The sequence below is a fragment of the Leptinotarsa decemlineata genome, unplaced genomic scaffold (assembly GCF_025532065.1).
Source record: "Leptinotarsa decemlineata unplaced genomic scaffold, Ldec_3_MD MMD2_tig00026328_RagTag_RagTag, whole genome shotgun sequence".
Classification (NCBI taxonomy): Eukaryota; Metazoa; Arthropoda; class Insecta; order Coleoptera; family Chrysomelidae; genus Leptinotarsa; species Leptinotarsa decemlineata.
This window is the reverse complement of record NW_027412688.1, coordinates 30854934-30870852: the sequence shown is the minus strand read 5'-3', so window position 1 is coordinate 30870852 and position 15919 is coordinate 30854934. Positions and strand designations below refer to the sequence as shown.

The 15919-nt window shown below is 35.4% G+C and overlaps 1 protein-coding gene across 1 annotated transcript in view; it reads right to left on the bottom strand.

The window, feature by feature from the left end:
* Positions 1–15919, bottom strand: part of Sol1 — a 425973-nt gene that overhangs the window by 198695 nt on the left and 211359 nt on the right. The window contains exon 5 of the mRNA XM_074182744.1: positions 3248–3462. Within this exon, the coding sequence (XP_074038845.1) occupies positions 3248–3462 (215 nt within the window). The remainder of the gene's footprint in view (positions 1–3247; positions 3463–15919) is intronic.

The window sequence follows — 15919 nt, the reverse complement described above, 5'->3', positions numbered from 1 at the left end:
ACTTATCTATTTATCTTTTGATTTTCATGGAATTATATATATATTATATATATATATATATATATTATATATATATATATATATATATATATATATATATATATATATATATATATATATATACATATATATATATACATATATATATATATATATATATATATATATATATATATATATATATATATGGGGATATGGAAATGATCAGAAAGTACTTATCTATTTATCTTTTGATTTTCATGGAATTATATATATATATATATATATATATATATATATATATATATATATAATATATATATATATATATATATATATATACATATATATATATACATATATATATATACATATATATATATATATATATATATATATATATATATATATATATATGGGGATAAAATACACAGAACACGGAGCGAAACCCGAGAAAACAGCTAATCATACTTTATCCGTGGGAATCTTCGAGTTATCATATATATATATATATATATATATATATATATATATATATATATATATATATAGAGAAAACAGCTAATCATACTTTATCCGTGGGAATCTTCGAGTTATCATATATATATATATATATATATATATATATATATATATATATATATATATATATATATATATATATATATATATATGTATATATATATATATATATGTATATATATATATATATATATATATATATATATATATATATATATATATATATATATATATATATATATATACCGGGTGTCCCACATTTTATGTGACAGGCAATATCTGGTTTGTTAAAGGAGATACACAAAAATGTTTCATACAAAAGTTTTAGGAGTTCATGGTAGCTATATTTTGATATAATTTTTAAATATACAGAGTGTTTGGTGTAGGTGCTACAGACCAAAATTGCATTTTTTAAAATAGAACGCCCTGTATATCATTACATATTCAGATGCTACGTTAAATTCTGATATCATTTCATGTTTGGTTTTTGAAATTCGGTTACGGCGTTGTTGAGTTATTGCTTAAAATGTAAAGTCTTGAGAACGACTATTATTTTTTAAAATATCTCATACAATTATTCTCTCTGCATCAGATCACATGAAAATTAGTCAAAATTTTGGGTGTTCGAAGTAATGGTTTCAATTTTGAGTTGTGGAATTCAGTAAGGAATCATTTTGAATATGAAACAATTGCGAAATTGATAGAGGTGTATTCGAAAACAAATCTTTAATTAATAACAATGTAAATAATATAACTTGATAAATCATTTCATAAGAATGGCAGATACCTAGAAATAAGTCATAAAAATTGTTCAAAGTGATGCCCATTAGATATTATACAGGCTTCGAAACGTCGAATCACTTCTCTCGTACAAGTCGCTCTTATAATATCAGGCGTAATATCACTGCACGCTAGTCGAATTTTCATTTTCAGATCATCCACATTCAAAGGGGGAGTAGTGAAAACAATATCTTTTAAATAACCCCATAGGAAAAAATCAAGCGGTGATAAATCTGGGGAACGAGCCGGCCACCGAATTGGACCCTTATTACCAATCCATCTATTTGGGTACGTTCTATCCAGATATTCAGTAACAACCTGTGAATTGTGAGGAGGAGCACCATCTTGTTGCCACCAAATTCCTTGTCGTTCTGCTATGGGAATATCTTCCATCAACTGGATCAAATCATTTTCTAGAAAATGTAAATATCGCAATCCATTGAGATTTTCATTGAAAAAGTAAGGTCCTATGATGCGGCCATTGAACAATCCACACCATACATTAATACCCCAAGTAGTTTGAAAATTACTTTCGCGGACCCAGTGGGGATTTTCTTGAGACCAATAGTGACTGTTATGTCGATTCACAACTCCATTATTGTGGAATCGCGATTCATCGCTCCACAAAATTTGACTGAATATGTTAGGACTTTCATGTAATATTACCTGAATACAAGCAATGAATTCAAGTCGTCGTTCAAAGTCCGTGGGTTTCAAACCTTGTACCAACTGAATTTTGAATGGGTGGTATTTATTTTCTTTCAGAATTCTCTGTACATTAGATTTACTCACACCGACTTCTTCTGCAAGAGTACGTATAGAAACATGTGGATGAATAATAATATAAGCCAACACATTGATCTCTAAATCTTCAGTTCTAACAGATCTCGTATGATGACGATGCTTTATAGTAGAAGGAAATGACCCAGTTCGCAATTTTTCTACAACTCTCGAAAAAGTCATTCGTGACGGAATGGATCTGTCTGGAAAACGTTCTTGGTATAGACGTTGTGCTTGACGGCAGTTTTTCTGACATTCCCCAAAAATTAATAACATATCAATGCAATCACTTGGACTAAACGCGAAAGGCATACTGGAGTTTTCGCACAAAGAACATAGTTACTGTTTTGCAAAGAATCACTGAATCGAACTGACAAGTAGATACAATTCAACAACATTTGTTACTATGGCATCAACAAGCATAAGCTACTTGATGAAATTGTGCAATATAAAGCAATTCACCCTCAAGTTAGTCACATTCTCAAGAATTTCAATATTATATTCAACTGATATCGATATCGTATCGTAGAGGTGAGAATAATGGTTTGTATTCAGTAGTAGTCTAGTTCAATTTAATAAAAAATATAGACTGGATTCGTGTACGAGTAAATAAGTTTTTTTGAAACTTTATATTTAAGGAAAAGTGCAATAACTCAACAACGCCGTAACCGAATTTCAAAAACCAAACATGAAATGATATCAGAATTTAACGTAGCATCTGAATATGTAATGATATATAGGACGTTCTATTTAAAAAAAATGGAATTTTGGTCTGTAGCACCTACACCAAACACCCTGTATATTTGAAAATCATATCAAAATATAGCTTATATATATATATATATATATATATATATATATATATATATATATATATATATATATATATATATATATTTTTGCTGACTGCAGAATATTTTAGATATTTTTTTTAAATGTTTGTGTTGTTCAATATTTATGACTCATTTTGATTGTAAATGTAAATGTAAATAAGACAAAAAAAACTCGAAAATAATCATCAGAATCGAAGGTGTTCTTAAAAACTGGTTAGAATACTTCAGCGACCTGACTAGAAATTCACTGGGTAGCACTCTCATTATGTCTGAAATCGAAATCTCGTCGGAATACTTTTTCGACTGAAAAGAAATAAAAGTAACGGCAGCAAAGAATAAGAACGTTCGCTTACTTCTATCAATAAATCTGAAAGTGCCGGAAAAGCCGGTAGAATTGGCCGTTTGTGAACCGGAGTGGAATTCCAGTACCAGTCCGGGACCAGAAGAATACAACACGGTGGGAATATCTGCGAGTCTTCCACACAAAAGTGTCTCCCAGGGGGTGTATTCGTTCACACCGGCGCTCTCCAAGTGCATGAAAACTTTCACGTAATCACCGTGGATGCATCTGAAACAAAAATGAGGGTGTTATTGCATCTCTTGAGTGCCGCGCATTTTGAGGGTGATGCTGGTGTACCTACTCAAACTGAGAAACTATCGAGGGAAATGAAATCGGTGAATTATGTCATCGTGGTTTGGAGTAAGATATCCCAAGGGAGACTGACGGAGTGAAACATTGAATAGACATTTATTCCAGTAAAAGCAGTCGATTTTTTCAATGAAGTGTTCATCCATCAAAAATGGAATGTTATAATGATAATAATAATAATAATGATCTTTATTGGGTGAAATAAAATATAACATCCAAGAGGCAAAGTTCAAAACTGCAATGTAGAAGTCTACACTGTTCTACCACTCAACCTCTATAGCCAGCTACGAGAACTGGCAACAAAAATATAACAAATACAAAAAACAAAAACACAACACAACAAATAAAAAGCAAAAAATAGAAAGGGAAATACAGTATACACCTGATATCGATCAGCATTCGAATGATAACAAGAAAATATATACATATGGATAAATTATTGAGTAGTCGAGTTTGTTTACCCACTAGTTCAATTTTTAATTTTTGCCTAAAAGTACCAATTTTAAAATATTTTGAATGAGGGGGAAGTTTATTGTAAACGTTATTGTTATTATAAACGTATCTGATACGTAAATGATCGCTTGAAAAATTCATGATATATGTACATTCCAGTTGTGTACGTCAGTCCGAAATGTAGTTTTATTATATAGATAAGTCGGAATTTTATTGCAGTTGACCTTATGATAGATACACGCTGAGTGTAGCGACCTTCGCTTTTCCATATTGAGCCAACAAGTTTATGACAGCTTTGATGAGATTCTGTTTCTTCTACGTACCCCATGAATAAAGCGAAGGCAGGAGTTTTGAATCTTTTGTCTTTTCTTGCTCCTAATTGGGAGGCTTGGTCCATAAAGTACATCTGCATTGTTCAAAGATGAAAGAACGAGAGTGTCACTTGTGTTTTCAGGAACGAATTGTCGACTTCCGTGAATCAGCTTGAGTGAGAGGTGAGCTTTCTGGATTGCATGCGAATCAAATCGGGGATCACTGTCTATAGTCACCCAAAGACTGTTTGCTTCCTTCACAATTTCCGAGGCATTAGAGCCTATACTAATATTGAGTTGTTGTTTTGCAATATTTCTATGATTTTTTGGACCAAATATTAGTATTTCCGACTTAGATATGTTATTCATTGGGCACATATTTTCAGCAAGGGATTAGAGTTTGTCGAATTCATGAGTGATCCACCCATTAGAGTCATTCAACCTGTGTGGTTCAAGAGAATAATAGATTTGGGTGTCATTGGCATAGAGACGTACACTGCAGGACTGAAGGCATTTCACTTATTGACTGGTGTATATCGTAAATAGGAGAGGGTCAAGAATTGATCCCTGTGGAACGCTCACTCAAAGGTGTGGAATGAACTCCATCAAGAACAACTTCCTGGCGTCTGTTGTGTTGATAGTTTCGAAAAAAAAAAAGAACTGAACCATCTATCTGACAAGCCAATGTAGTGTAAGATTAACAATGAAAGCTCATGATTGGTGGTGTCAAATGCCCTGCTGAAATCTAGTGAAGGTAGGACGGTACATTGATTTCGATCACTCCCATTGAAAATATCATAGGTTACCTTCAGTAGAGCTGTAGTAAAGCTGTGACCACGCGTAAAATCCATCTGTCTGTTGGTAGCAGTTTATTACTATCTAAGTGTGAGCGAAACTGTTCTATGATATTTTCTATTATTTTAGAGCAAGCAGGAAGGATGCTGATGGCCTGTAGATCTTTCAGTTATACTGAATTATTGATTTTTGGTATTGGAGAAAACAATCAACGTGAAAAAAAATTTACCTCATCATTTTGACTTCAACAAAAGGCATTTAAATATACCAAGCATCTTAAACAAATTTAATTCCTTCGACATCAGCAATTACTCCAAACTCTATTCATATATTACCAGAACTAAAATGTTTCTGTGAATACCTATCTTCTAGTAGCCAGGCGGTCTTATGTGAGTGCTTTGTCAATTGGTCGATGTGTGAGTCGATGGTTCAAGCCGCAGGCTGAACGCTCGATTTTTACTTGCTATCGTCCAACCCGTGTTAGGAATCACACGTTAAAAGGTAAGACTTTGTAAGTCCTTAACTCGCACAAGTTTCGACTTGTGTGACTTGTCCTGCACGATTGCCAAAAAATAATGTACGCAACACGATTCGCCTACAGCTCGTCCTAGAATTTTGTCTACTCGTGCAAAAAAATTACAGTATTATACGGACTCTTAACGTAAAAATAAATATTTTCAAAGGCAAAACACAAGCACTGCAGAAAAATCCTCAAGGCACTCTGAAAGTAGCGATTCACATTGGACATGAATCGTTGGAGATTTAATCAGGATTTAATCAGAAAGTTCATTTCACATAAACGCAGTTATCAAAATGGAGAGTGTTTTAAACAGTGAAGTTCGAGGTGTACTGAGTTGAACCTCATAACGATGAGCAGCCACAGTCCGTCGCGTATTTCTGATACGTATCGCTCTTGGTGGAATCAACTGTGTCAAGTCACTTGAACACCTCTCGTGAAAGTATCTATAAAAGAGACTAACCTCCAACATTTCTTCGATGTTCCACATTATCAAGGTTGCAAGTAATATTTGTGTAATATTAATTGTGAAGTGATGATTTTAAGGGATGAAGATATTGTATTTTATTGAATTGTATTGTATGATCAGGCGGGTGGGTCTTTTTTGGATGGAATTCAGCAGCTTCAGGGTATGCTTAGGAGTGTTGCTACATACCTGAGACTAATACTCCAAAAAAGTCTGATCTGAGCTTCATAAAGGTTCGAAAGTTGCTGAGGTGTGTACACTTCTCTGGTTCGGAACAGTGTTCAAGACTTTTGAGAAGCAGCCTTTGTGATTTTAGCGACATGATTGTGCCAAGACATATTGGTGTCCATTTTAACCCTCAACAAACTCATCGAAGCAGAAAGCGGAATTATCTGTCCTGGTATTATTTTATCTGATTCATAGACATTTATCTTTTTGGAGAAAACCGATCCCTGGGTTTTCGTGGCATTGAATTGAACTTGGTCACTTTCACCCCAATTCTGATGGACCTCTAAATTATCATCAACATAATATGCAACCTCCTGCTACCGGTGAATATGTGCATCCACAACCGATGTCCTGGAATCCAAATGAAATGACGAGACAAGTGTGCTGTCGACAGCAAATCAATGTATCGGTTTCTTGGTTTTTCCAATAAGTCGTTGATATACAATGAAAAGTAGGTTGGATACAATGTGGATCCTTGGAGAACACCAGCGTTGGTGGTGAAAGTATTCGAGAGATATCCATCGACGACCACCTGCAGAGAAAGGTCTTTCAGGAAGCTGGAGAGCCATACAAATGAATTATCCAAAAAGCATCGAAGTTTGGCCAGCAAACCTTCATGACACACACGGGAAAAGGCTTTAGAAATATCAAGCGCAACAGCTATCGACTGTCCATATTTGTCGATTGCGTTATTCCAAATATGGGTGACATAAGATAGAAGGTCGCCTGTTGATTTTTGTTTCCGAAAGCGATATTGATGATCGCTCAAGATGTTAAAGCCTTCCAGATATTTAAGGAAATGGTGGTTCACTACTCTCTAAATATTATTGAAAGGTGTCAAATAAATGAAAATCACTGAATTGACCAAAATATATAAATTTGGTGAAGAAAATATTTCACTTGTGAACGTGCCTTAGCTGTGTTAATTGATAGAGGTCAAGGTGGAATATAAATTACTGATTATGGTCGAGCTGAATAGTATAAATCACGAAATCTAAAAAAAAATGTTTTTCCGTTAACCAGCTGTCGCACCCCTACGAACAACAACCCTCAGAAGTCGAAACTTGTGCGATATCGAGTAACATTCTTCATTTATTATGGTTGGTTGAGTATATGTACAGTCGTGGATGATTTTCCTACGTTGGCTATAACTTCGAATCTTAACACTCATTTTCATAATAATTATATATCATTTCACTATTAATGTTCGCCAATATGGAAAACATAGTGCATATCTTGTATATTTTGTATAGATTCCAGTGAAATTTCTAATTCTTTTCTAATTACTTCAGAGTGAGAACTGGTCAAAAATCGAAACTAAAACATCATTTTGTGATATTGATGACTCATTTATTTTGTGGAAATTCATCTTCAATCAAATTATATAGATATAGAAATGAAATACTTTGCCTAATTTCCACTTACTTGATGTATTCATATTAATACGGTTTCGGTTTTCACACCATTCTCTACTGAGCTAACCCCCCATGCCCCCTCCCGGGTTGAGTGCCCTGAAGGAGAAGCTTTCCCTCCCAGCTATTCAGCGAGGAGAACCTACTACCCCACTCCATCCACCCCCGTTCTCCGAGCGGTCCTCAACTTGCTGATGGGCACTTCAGCAAGATTGACATCTGACCTCTTTTGGTCGGAAGTCAGCCTTTAGGTGCTTTTACTTTCTTATCGAACCGGCGGCTTTGTGTTAATGCATCGAGCATTTCTCAGTGCATCCAAGAAAAATGTTTAGAGTCGCGATTGCGGTCGAAGTGTTCTTCGCTGAACCTACCTGGAAGAGAGTGTATCTGGTTAGTGTTATACTTACCTCAGTCGCCTGACGGCGACTAACGTGGGCGGTCTGTTATTCTGTTTAGTCGACCTGGAATCTGGGGTCATCCATATTAAACGCATCGTGTAAATCGCGGAACGCTGGATTTGAGTGCGATCTGATTCTATCGAACGTGCTTTCTGCATGTTCTCTCATATACACGTCCACATATTGCGTGTCCAGGTCTAAGTCTCTGTATATGAATCTATTGGGTATATAATAAGGTGCGTTTACAGCGGCCCTTACGCTCGCATTCATAAACAATTGGATCTTCTTCCTGTATGTCTGCGCATACTGGCCCCAGGCAGTGCATGCATACAGTATTATTGGCATTAGGATCGTTTTGATCATTAGTAACTTGACTTTCAATGCCATGTTACTACTTCTTCCTATCATCGGCGCCAGGCGTCGTCTGGCCTGTCTGGCCATTCCTATTCTCTGCTATACGTGGGCCTGGAATGTAAATTTCCTGTCTAGGATGACCCCAAGGTATGTCGCTTTGGTTGTCCACGGAATCTCTTGTCCGTTGAAGGTGACGTTGCCTTCCGGTTGTTCGAACCTGCGAGTGAAGAGTATCGCCTGACTCTCGTCAGGGTTGATACTGATCTTCCACAGGTTAGCCCACTCCTCCAATCTGTCTACCTGTTGTTGGAGGTATCTCGTAACGTGTGCTTGACTCGTAGATCTCGCCAGCAGGGCCGTGTCGTCCGCGTAGAGCGCCAACTTGTTGAAGTTGTTCTCTGGCTTGGGCACGTCTGTCGTGTATATCGAGTAGAGGTGTGGCGAAAGGACTGCACCTTGCGGGACTCCTGCTACTGAGCTAAGACAAATATCGGGGTATATATATGCGAGAGTAGGTAATAAGATATATACCTACATTCATTAATACCAACTACATAAACTCCAAACTGTGATTGATTGCGTTGTCATCTTTATAAATTCAAAAGTGGAGATTTTGAGGTTTTCCTTACTTATTTTGTGGTTTGTTTCTTGTAGATGTTCGTACATAGAAGATTTTTTGTCTACACCGACGTGTTCACGGAGTCTTACTTCGAAATTTCTGCCGGTCTGGCCTGTATATACTGCAAAGCATTCATTACATTCTATTTTATATATGCCAGATTTCTTCATTCTGTCACGTCTAGGTTTTGCATTAAATATGATTTTGCCTAAATTATTATTATTTATGAAAGATGTTATTTTGTTGAATTTGGAAAAGTGATTTTGAGAATGGTGTAAAAACCGAAACCTTGGTCGTATTAATATCAATACATTAAGTAAGTGGAAATTAGACAAACTATTTTATTTCTATATCTATATCATTAAATTTAAAACATCATTGTTTTCAAAAAATAAAAGTGTGTCAAGGTTAGGTTAGGTTAGGGATCATTACGGTAACAGATACCAAAATGTTCGATGTATTGGTCGCAAAGGAGTAAAGAGTATTATGATTTATTGAAAATAATCATTTTTTATGAAACATTGATGACTTTCTACGAGTACGACACGCTCATAAACAAATTAGTTAGTACAACTTTCGAAATAAGGTTGAAGGTAATTAGGGGTTGCCGACTTGCCTGGGTACCATCTTCTTTTCTGTCTTCGAATAAAATGCACAGTTTGCTCGATGTATTTGACAGAAAAATCGTTGATATTCAAGTAAACGTAGAAGACTCTATCATTTAGGTAATGACCTCATCGGTAAGTGTAGCCTACAATATTCCTCAAAAAACGTTGAGCAATATCTATTAAGGACGGATTCCTAAGGATGTGGTGTGGGTGGTTACACCTCCATCAACTTTAGAAATTGATATTGAAGGTAGAATCGGAACCTCTGGAGTAAAATAAATCCAAAACATGTACTATTTCTGAATACCAGGACTGCAACATTCATCTCGCCACAAGTTTCATCAACCAAGTTAGCATATTCAGGAGATGAGGCACACCAATTTTTGACTCTGAATCTGGTGTCTATTCATTTCTAAAAGAGTTCCTGCCAATTTCAACAGAGCTATTCATATGAAGATGAACAATATAATATTTGGAATGGGACCTTTTTCACTGTGGAATCTACAAAACCTGTGCCCATTAAAAAAAAGAAACATCTTTTCCTAGTGACCCCAATCTTGAATAGCAGGAAACCGTTTTACTCGATATTCTCCGTATACGAAAATGAAAGTTTCCTCACTCTCTTTATCATAAATGATTTACACGGTTTCCCTTGTCAGCGGAGGTCGGCCAATATTGTCATGTTTAGGAAAAAGCGTCATGCATAACAAATGAGCGTCAAACTTTCGGCGCGCATGTCTTGACTTGGTAAATTCCCAATTTTATTCGATCTCGGGTGAATTTTGATGATGGCATTTGCTGAAGGTATTTTTATGAGTTGAAATATATTGCCGGTATTGGAAATGAGTATGATGGAGATATGGCATGAGGTTACACCAAGAAAATTTCATTTAGCGTTCTTTTACGAATGCAAATCATTTGAAATAAACGAAAACATAAACTAAACAATGTTTTGAGAGATAAACCTTCAGACTGTCACAAAAATAAGTTGATGAGATGAATTCCTTTGAAATTATCTACACTGACCGGAAAATTGCATTTTATGGCAATTTCTCTTTGACAGCTTCATTCTGAGTTTATAACTACGGCATCAATCTGTGCCTTATTTCGATATTAATTTAATTTGATGTTGAATAACTTTTCGAGATCAATTGCCCTAACACCAAACTGATATTATTGCACTCGACGCGCGTTTCGCCAACAAAGTTAGCATTCTCAGGAGAAGAAAATTGATACCTAGTCTAGTCTGGTTAGTCCTTACATACTGAAATTCATTACCTGAGGTTGTATACCTGAAGTCCAATATGGAATTTCTCGGTAATTAACTACCTGCAAGTTCTTAGTAATTATTCTCTTCCTAACAGAAGATTAAAAAGCGGGCTAAACGGGATGGGTCCCTTATCGCCATTCATGCTGTTTTTACATTTTGCTATTTCTAGACTCTCACATGCATCGAGTAGCCTGGTGTCATGCACATGCCTAATTAGTTTCAGATTGTTTTCACCAATTCTGTGGTCCTTGTCTAGAGCATGTTGGGCGACACTGGATTTTTCTATCCTTCCGTATTTCATGAGTGCACAATGCTCCTTGAAGCGGGTTTTAATCGCTCGTCGGCTCTGGCCGATGTATTTGCTGTTGCAATCTTGACAACTGATTTCGTGAATCCCCGACATTTCTGTATTTTCTAGTCTATCTTTTGGATTACCAAGAAGCTGTTGCAATTTATGAGAAGTTTTATATGCAACTTTCATATTTACTTTATCGAATATCTGTTGAAGCCCTCTCGTGTATTGGGGTTCATATAAACTTGATATTACTCTCCACTTTTTGAAAAGTTGAAGATGCACCTAATTATCTTGTCAACTATATCTGGGTTAAAACCGTTTGCTTCAGCTACATACCGAATCACTCTCTTTTCATTGTCGTACTTATCTTTCTTTAAAGGAAAAGTTATTAACCTGTGTATCAGAAATTGCAGTGCCGCCATTTTGTGTTGTGGACAATGATTCGAGTCATTGGGAATGTCAAATTCTATTTCGTTCTGTTCTTTCCTTATGACCAATACATCTAAAAACGGTAACTTTCGTTCTTTTTCTACTTCATATGTGAATTTTATACTCTTACACCTGTTGTTTAGTGCTGAAAGGACATTCTCGATTCTGGTTATTCTTGTATCCACTACAGCGAATATGTCATTAACATACCTGATCGAGACCCTAGGGAAGTAACTGAGTTCTTTCCCAGCTTCCGTCCCAAACCTATCCATGAATAGGTTCGCTATAAATGGACACAATGGGTTACCCATAGCCGTTGCTTCACGCTGTTCATAATATGAGCCATCATATTGAAAACAATTTTGATCCATGCAAAGCTTGGTGAGTTGAATGTATTCTTCAACAGCTTCATTTGCTAAGTTGTTCGATTTCAGAAAATCCCTCAAACACTCTAGAGCTTGTGATATTGGTATGCTTGGAAATAAGGAACTCACATCGAACAAAATCAATAATTCGCCTTCTCCCAATTTAATATCTTTTATTTTCTCTATGAATTCTTGTGAGTTTTTAACACGAAATCAGTTGTCGAAATTGCAACAGCAGATATATCGGCCAGAGCTGACGAGCGATTAAAACCCGCTTCAAGGAGCATTTTGCACACATGAAATACGGAAGGATAGAAAAATCCAGTGTCGCCCAACATGCTCTAGACAAGGACCACAGAATTGGTGAAAACAATCTGAAACTGATTAGGCATGTGCATGCCACCAGGCTACTCGATGCATGTGAGAGTCTAGAAATAGCAAAATGTAAAAACAGCTTGAATGGCGATAAGGGGCCCATCCCGTTTAGAACGCTTTTTAGTCTTCTGTTAGGAAGAGAATAATTCATGAGAACTTGCAGGTAGTTAATTACCGAGAAATTCCATATTGGAATTCCGGTATACAACCTCAGGTAATAAATTTCAGTATATAAGGACTAGCCAGACTAGACTAGGTATCAATTTTTTTCTCCTGAGGATGCTAACTTTGTTCGCGAAACGCGCGTCGAGTGCAAAAATATCAGTTTGGTGTTAGGGCAATTGATCTCGAAAAAAGTTATTCAACTTCCACACAGAAGGTTCCAATCTCATCGTTATTAATTTGACGTACCAAAAATTTCTATATTTTGGAAAATAACCCCACTTTCCATAATTTCCTGAGGGAAAAATTCACAAATAATGCCAATCAGGTGATTACACTTTTTTTCAGAAGTTTTCATCTCAAAAATTATTGAAAACCACATAATTTTACGATCCACAAAATACTTTTCCGAATACTTGTTGAATATCTTAGAATTTTCAAACTCTAACAATTTTCATAACTCATTTATCAACTACCATAATACACTGGGAATTATCAACAAATGAAGAGAAACTTCGTCGTAGTGAAATGAGGAAAATGATTAAATACGAATGTTCATTTTTTACAGTTCCGTCTGAAAAACTTACAATTTCGATGAAGAAACTTGAATCATAGACATTATAGGCATACTTAAAGACTGGCTATAAATGGAATCAGAAGAAGAAGAAGAAGAATATATTCATTGGAATAGATAACCCTAATATACAATACTATATATAACATATTACTAATATTATAGAAATTGAATATGATTATAAAAAATATAAAATATATGTTAAATCATCTGAAAATGGAATTTTTAACAGGTGATGATCAACTGTATTGTCAATCATGCGCCAAACTAACTGACTGTTATGAGGAAACAAGTATATCTGAGGCACCAGTCAATCTAATAATAACACTGATGATATTCAAACAAGACTCAACCTCTAACGGAAGCAAGAAACTCTTTGGAAGGTTCGAAATAGATGAACATTTCAAACTAGCAGACCACTGTTATAATATTCATGCAGTCATTGTTCACTGTGATTCTGGCGTTGAATGTGGTCATTATTACGCCTTGGTCAAAGAAGAAACGGACTGGTTTAAGTTTGACGATAGTCGTGTCACGAAGTGTTCTGGCGATGCATTGAATTTATTGGAGCCTCTGGAGACACCCTACATTTTGTTTTATGAGAGAGAGGACATTGTTAGATCAAGATCTTCAGATGATGTGGTGCTGCAGGTTTTTCCGGGTTTTCCTGCAGCTGAAAAAGCAAATGCGCCACTGGAATCAATGAAGTCGCCCCTGAGCGCCAATTAATTTTTATTGTTGTATTTATTTTATTTTTAATGTCATAAATTTCATATAATTCAGAAATATAGATATAGTTCACTATTGAAAATGAAAAAATTAAAATTTCTAGTTTGAAAAATGAAGACATATGCTATTAAAAATGCATTGCCTTATAAGGGCAGCTTCAATACAATGATGAATAGAAGAAAACAACATAAAACATACATAAAATGTGGACATAGTTCAAAAGTGAAAATAAAAAAATATAACCTTCTAGTTTAGAAAATACCGACATATGCTATTGAAAATACATTACAATATAGGTGCAGCTCCAATGATAAATAGAAGAAAACAAACAAATAATACTATATTTATTAAAATCATCTTACATATATTATTCTGTCTAGCATCATGGACGGATTTCAATAACTGTTTTTCAAAAATAGTTAATGATGGACTAGATTAAATTACATTTGGTGATTTATTGTATGCATCAAACCCTTTGAAAAATAAAGAATTCATGGCACTTCTCCTATTTGTTCGGCATCATCTGAAGGAACAATAAGTTTAGGCCAGTCTCAATATATACCACAGGATATATCCTGTCGGATAGAATATATCCGAATACATGGCTAAATGAATTAATGGAAAGAAGTATATTTGGATAGATCGGTTAATGATTATGTGGTAGAAATATGTTCAAGGCATGAGTTCTACTAACATTTTTCGGAAGTGAAAAGTTCATGTACAATCACCCTGTTATCAACTATAAATTACTTTTTCTTCGTGCTCTTAGTTCAATACAGTATATCGTTATTACTCGATAACAACTTTCCAAAGAGGGTCTGCATAGTGCAAGATATAAGAAACAAGAGGTAGATTTCCCTGGACATTTGCCAACGCCAACTCGATATATACTCGTATTGACAATGAGGAAGTTTGCGCCAGTTGGGATTCTGGCACATTATTTGTGATGTCCAACTTCACGAAAAAGTCTGAATATTATTCACACATATTCTTTATTTACATATTTTTCAGAACCTGACATAGGTTTCATTCACTATCAAAATGAAGTTGGAGATTTAGCCTTGAATTCTTTTTCAACAATAGGATTCATAGTTCTATCTAGAAAACTTCAAATAACCCCAATTAGTAATTGCCTAAATTCAATATATTTTTCTAGAAGAAGTATCATTTTTGAATAACTTGCCGTGTTTAATGATTTGTTCTATATATGTATGCTGATTCTTTGAGTTTTCCCCCTCATAGAAAATAGTTTATTAAATGAAAAATCATCATCTGCAAAATCATGTTCATTGAATATTTGTCATAACTTTTGAATACCCATCACACACCTCAAGTACATATTGAACAACAGCTTCCTGTGGATAACGTCAAACCTTCTATCACTAACTCCTAAACCTATAATTGTGAAATGCTAACTATTACTGAAACGACTGATTGAAAACTGCAGTGGTACTCCTGTGAAACTATTCTAGTTTCTTGACTAAGCGGCTATGATTGAGAAGAACAAAATCCAGGCTGGTAGGCCGTGATTGAATGGAAGCTGGAGTCACGAATACTTTTTCTGCTTCTGCATCAAACTTCGTCAATGGTCTTAGTCTCAGCAACGACTGACTGGCAAGCCACGTGTTCACTCACTTCAGGGGGTGGTGGAGATGATGTAGGGGGCGATGATGGGCTGATTCTGGGGGTGGTAGGAAGGTGTCCATATGGATACATCTTCCTGATTGGTTCGCACTTTCACTGGGTTGTTCTGATTAGCCCACACTATTACAAGGATGTTCTGATTGGTCTATGTTGTTGCCAGGCATGCCGTCGGTGCTATTTTGTTCGGAAATGTATTCAAATCTATATCCGACTTTCTTGGCCTCTTCACCTTCTTATTTCCCGATGGAATCGGAAATGAACATTCATATGGACACCCCATTATCACCTTCCTCACTATCATAACCACCACAATCATTCCCACTACTTCCTTCACTATCATCCTCATCACTGAAATCATATATCCGAGTGAAC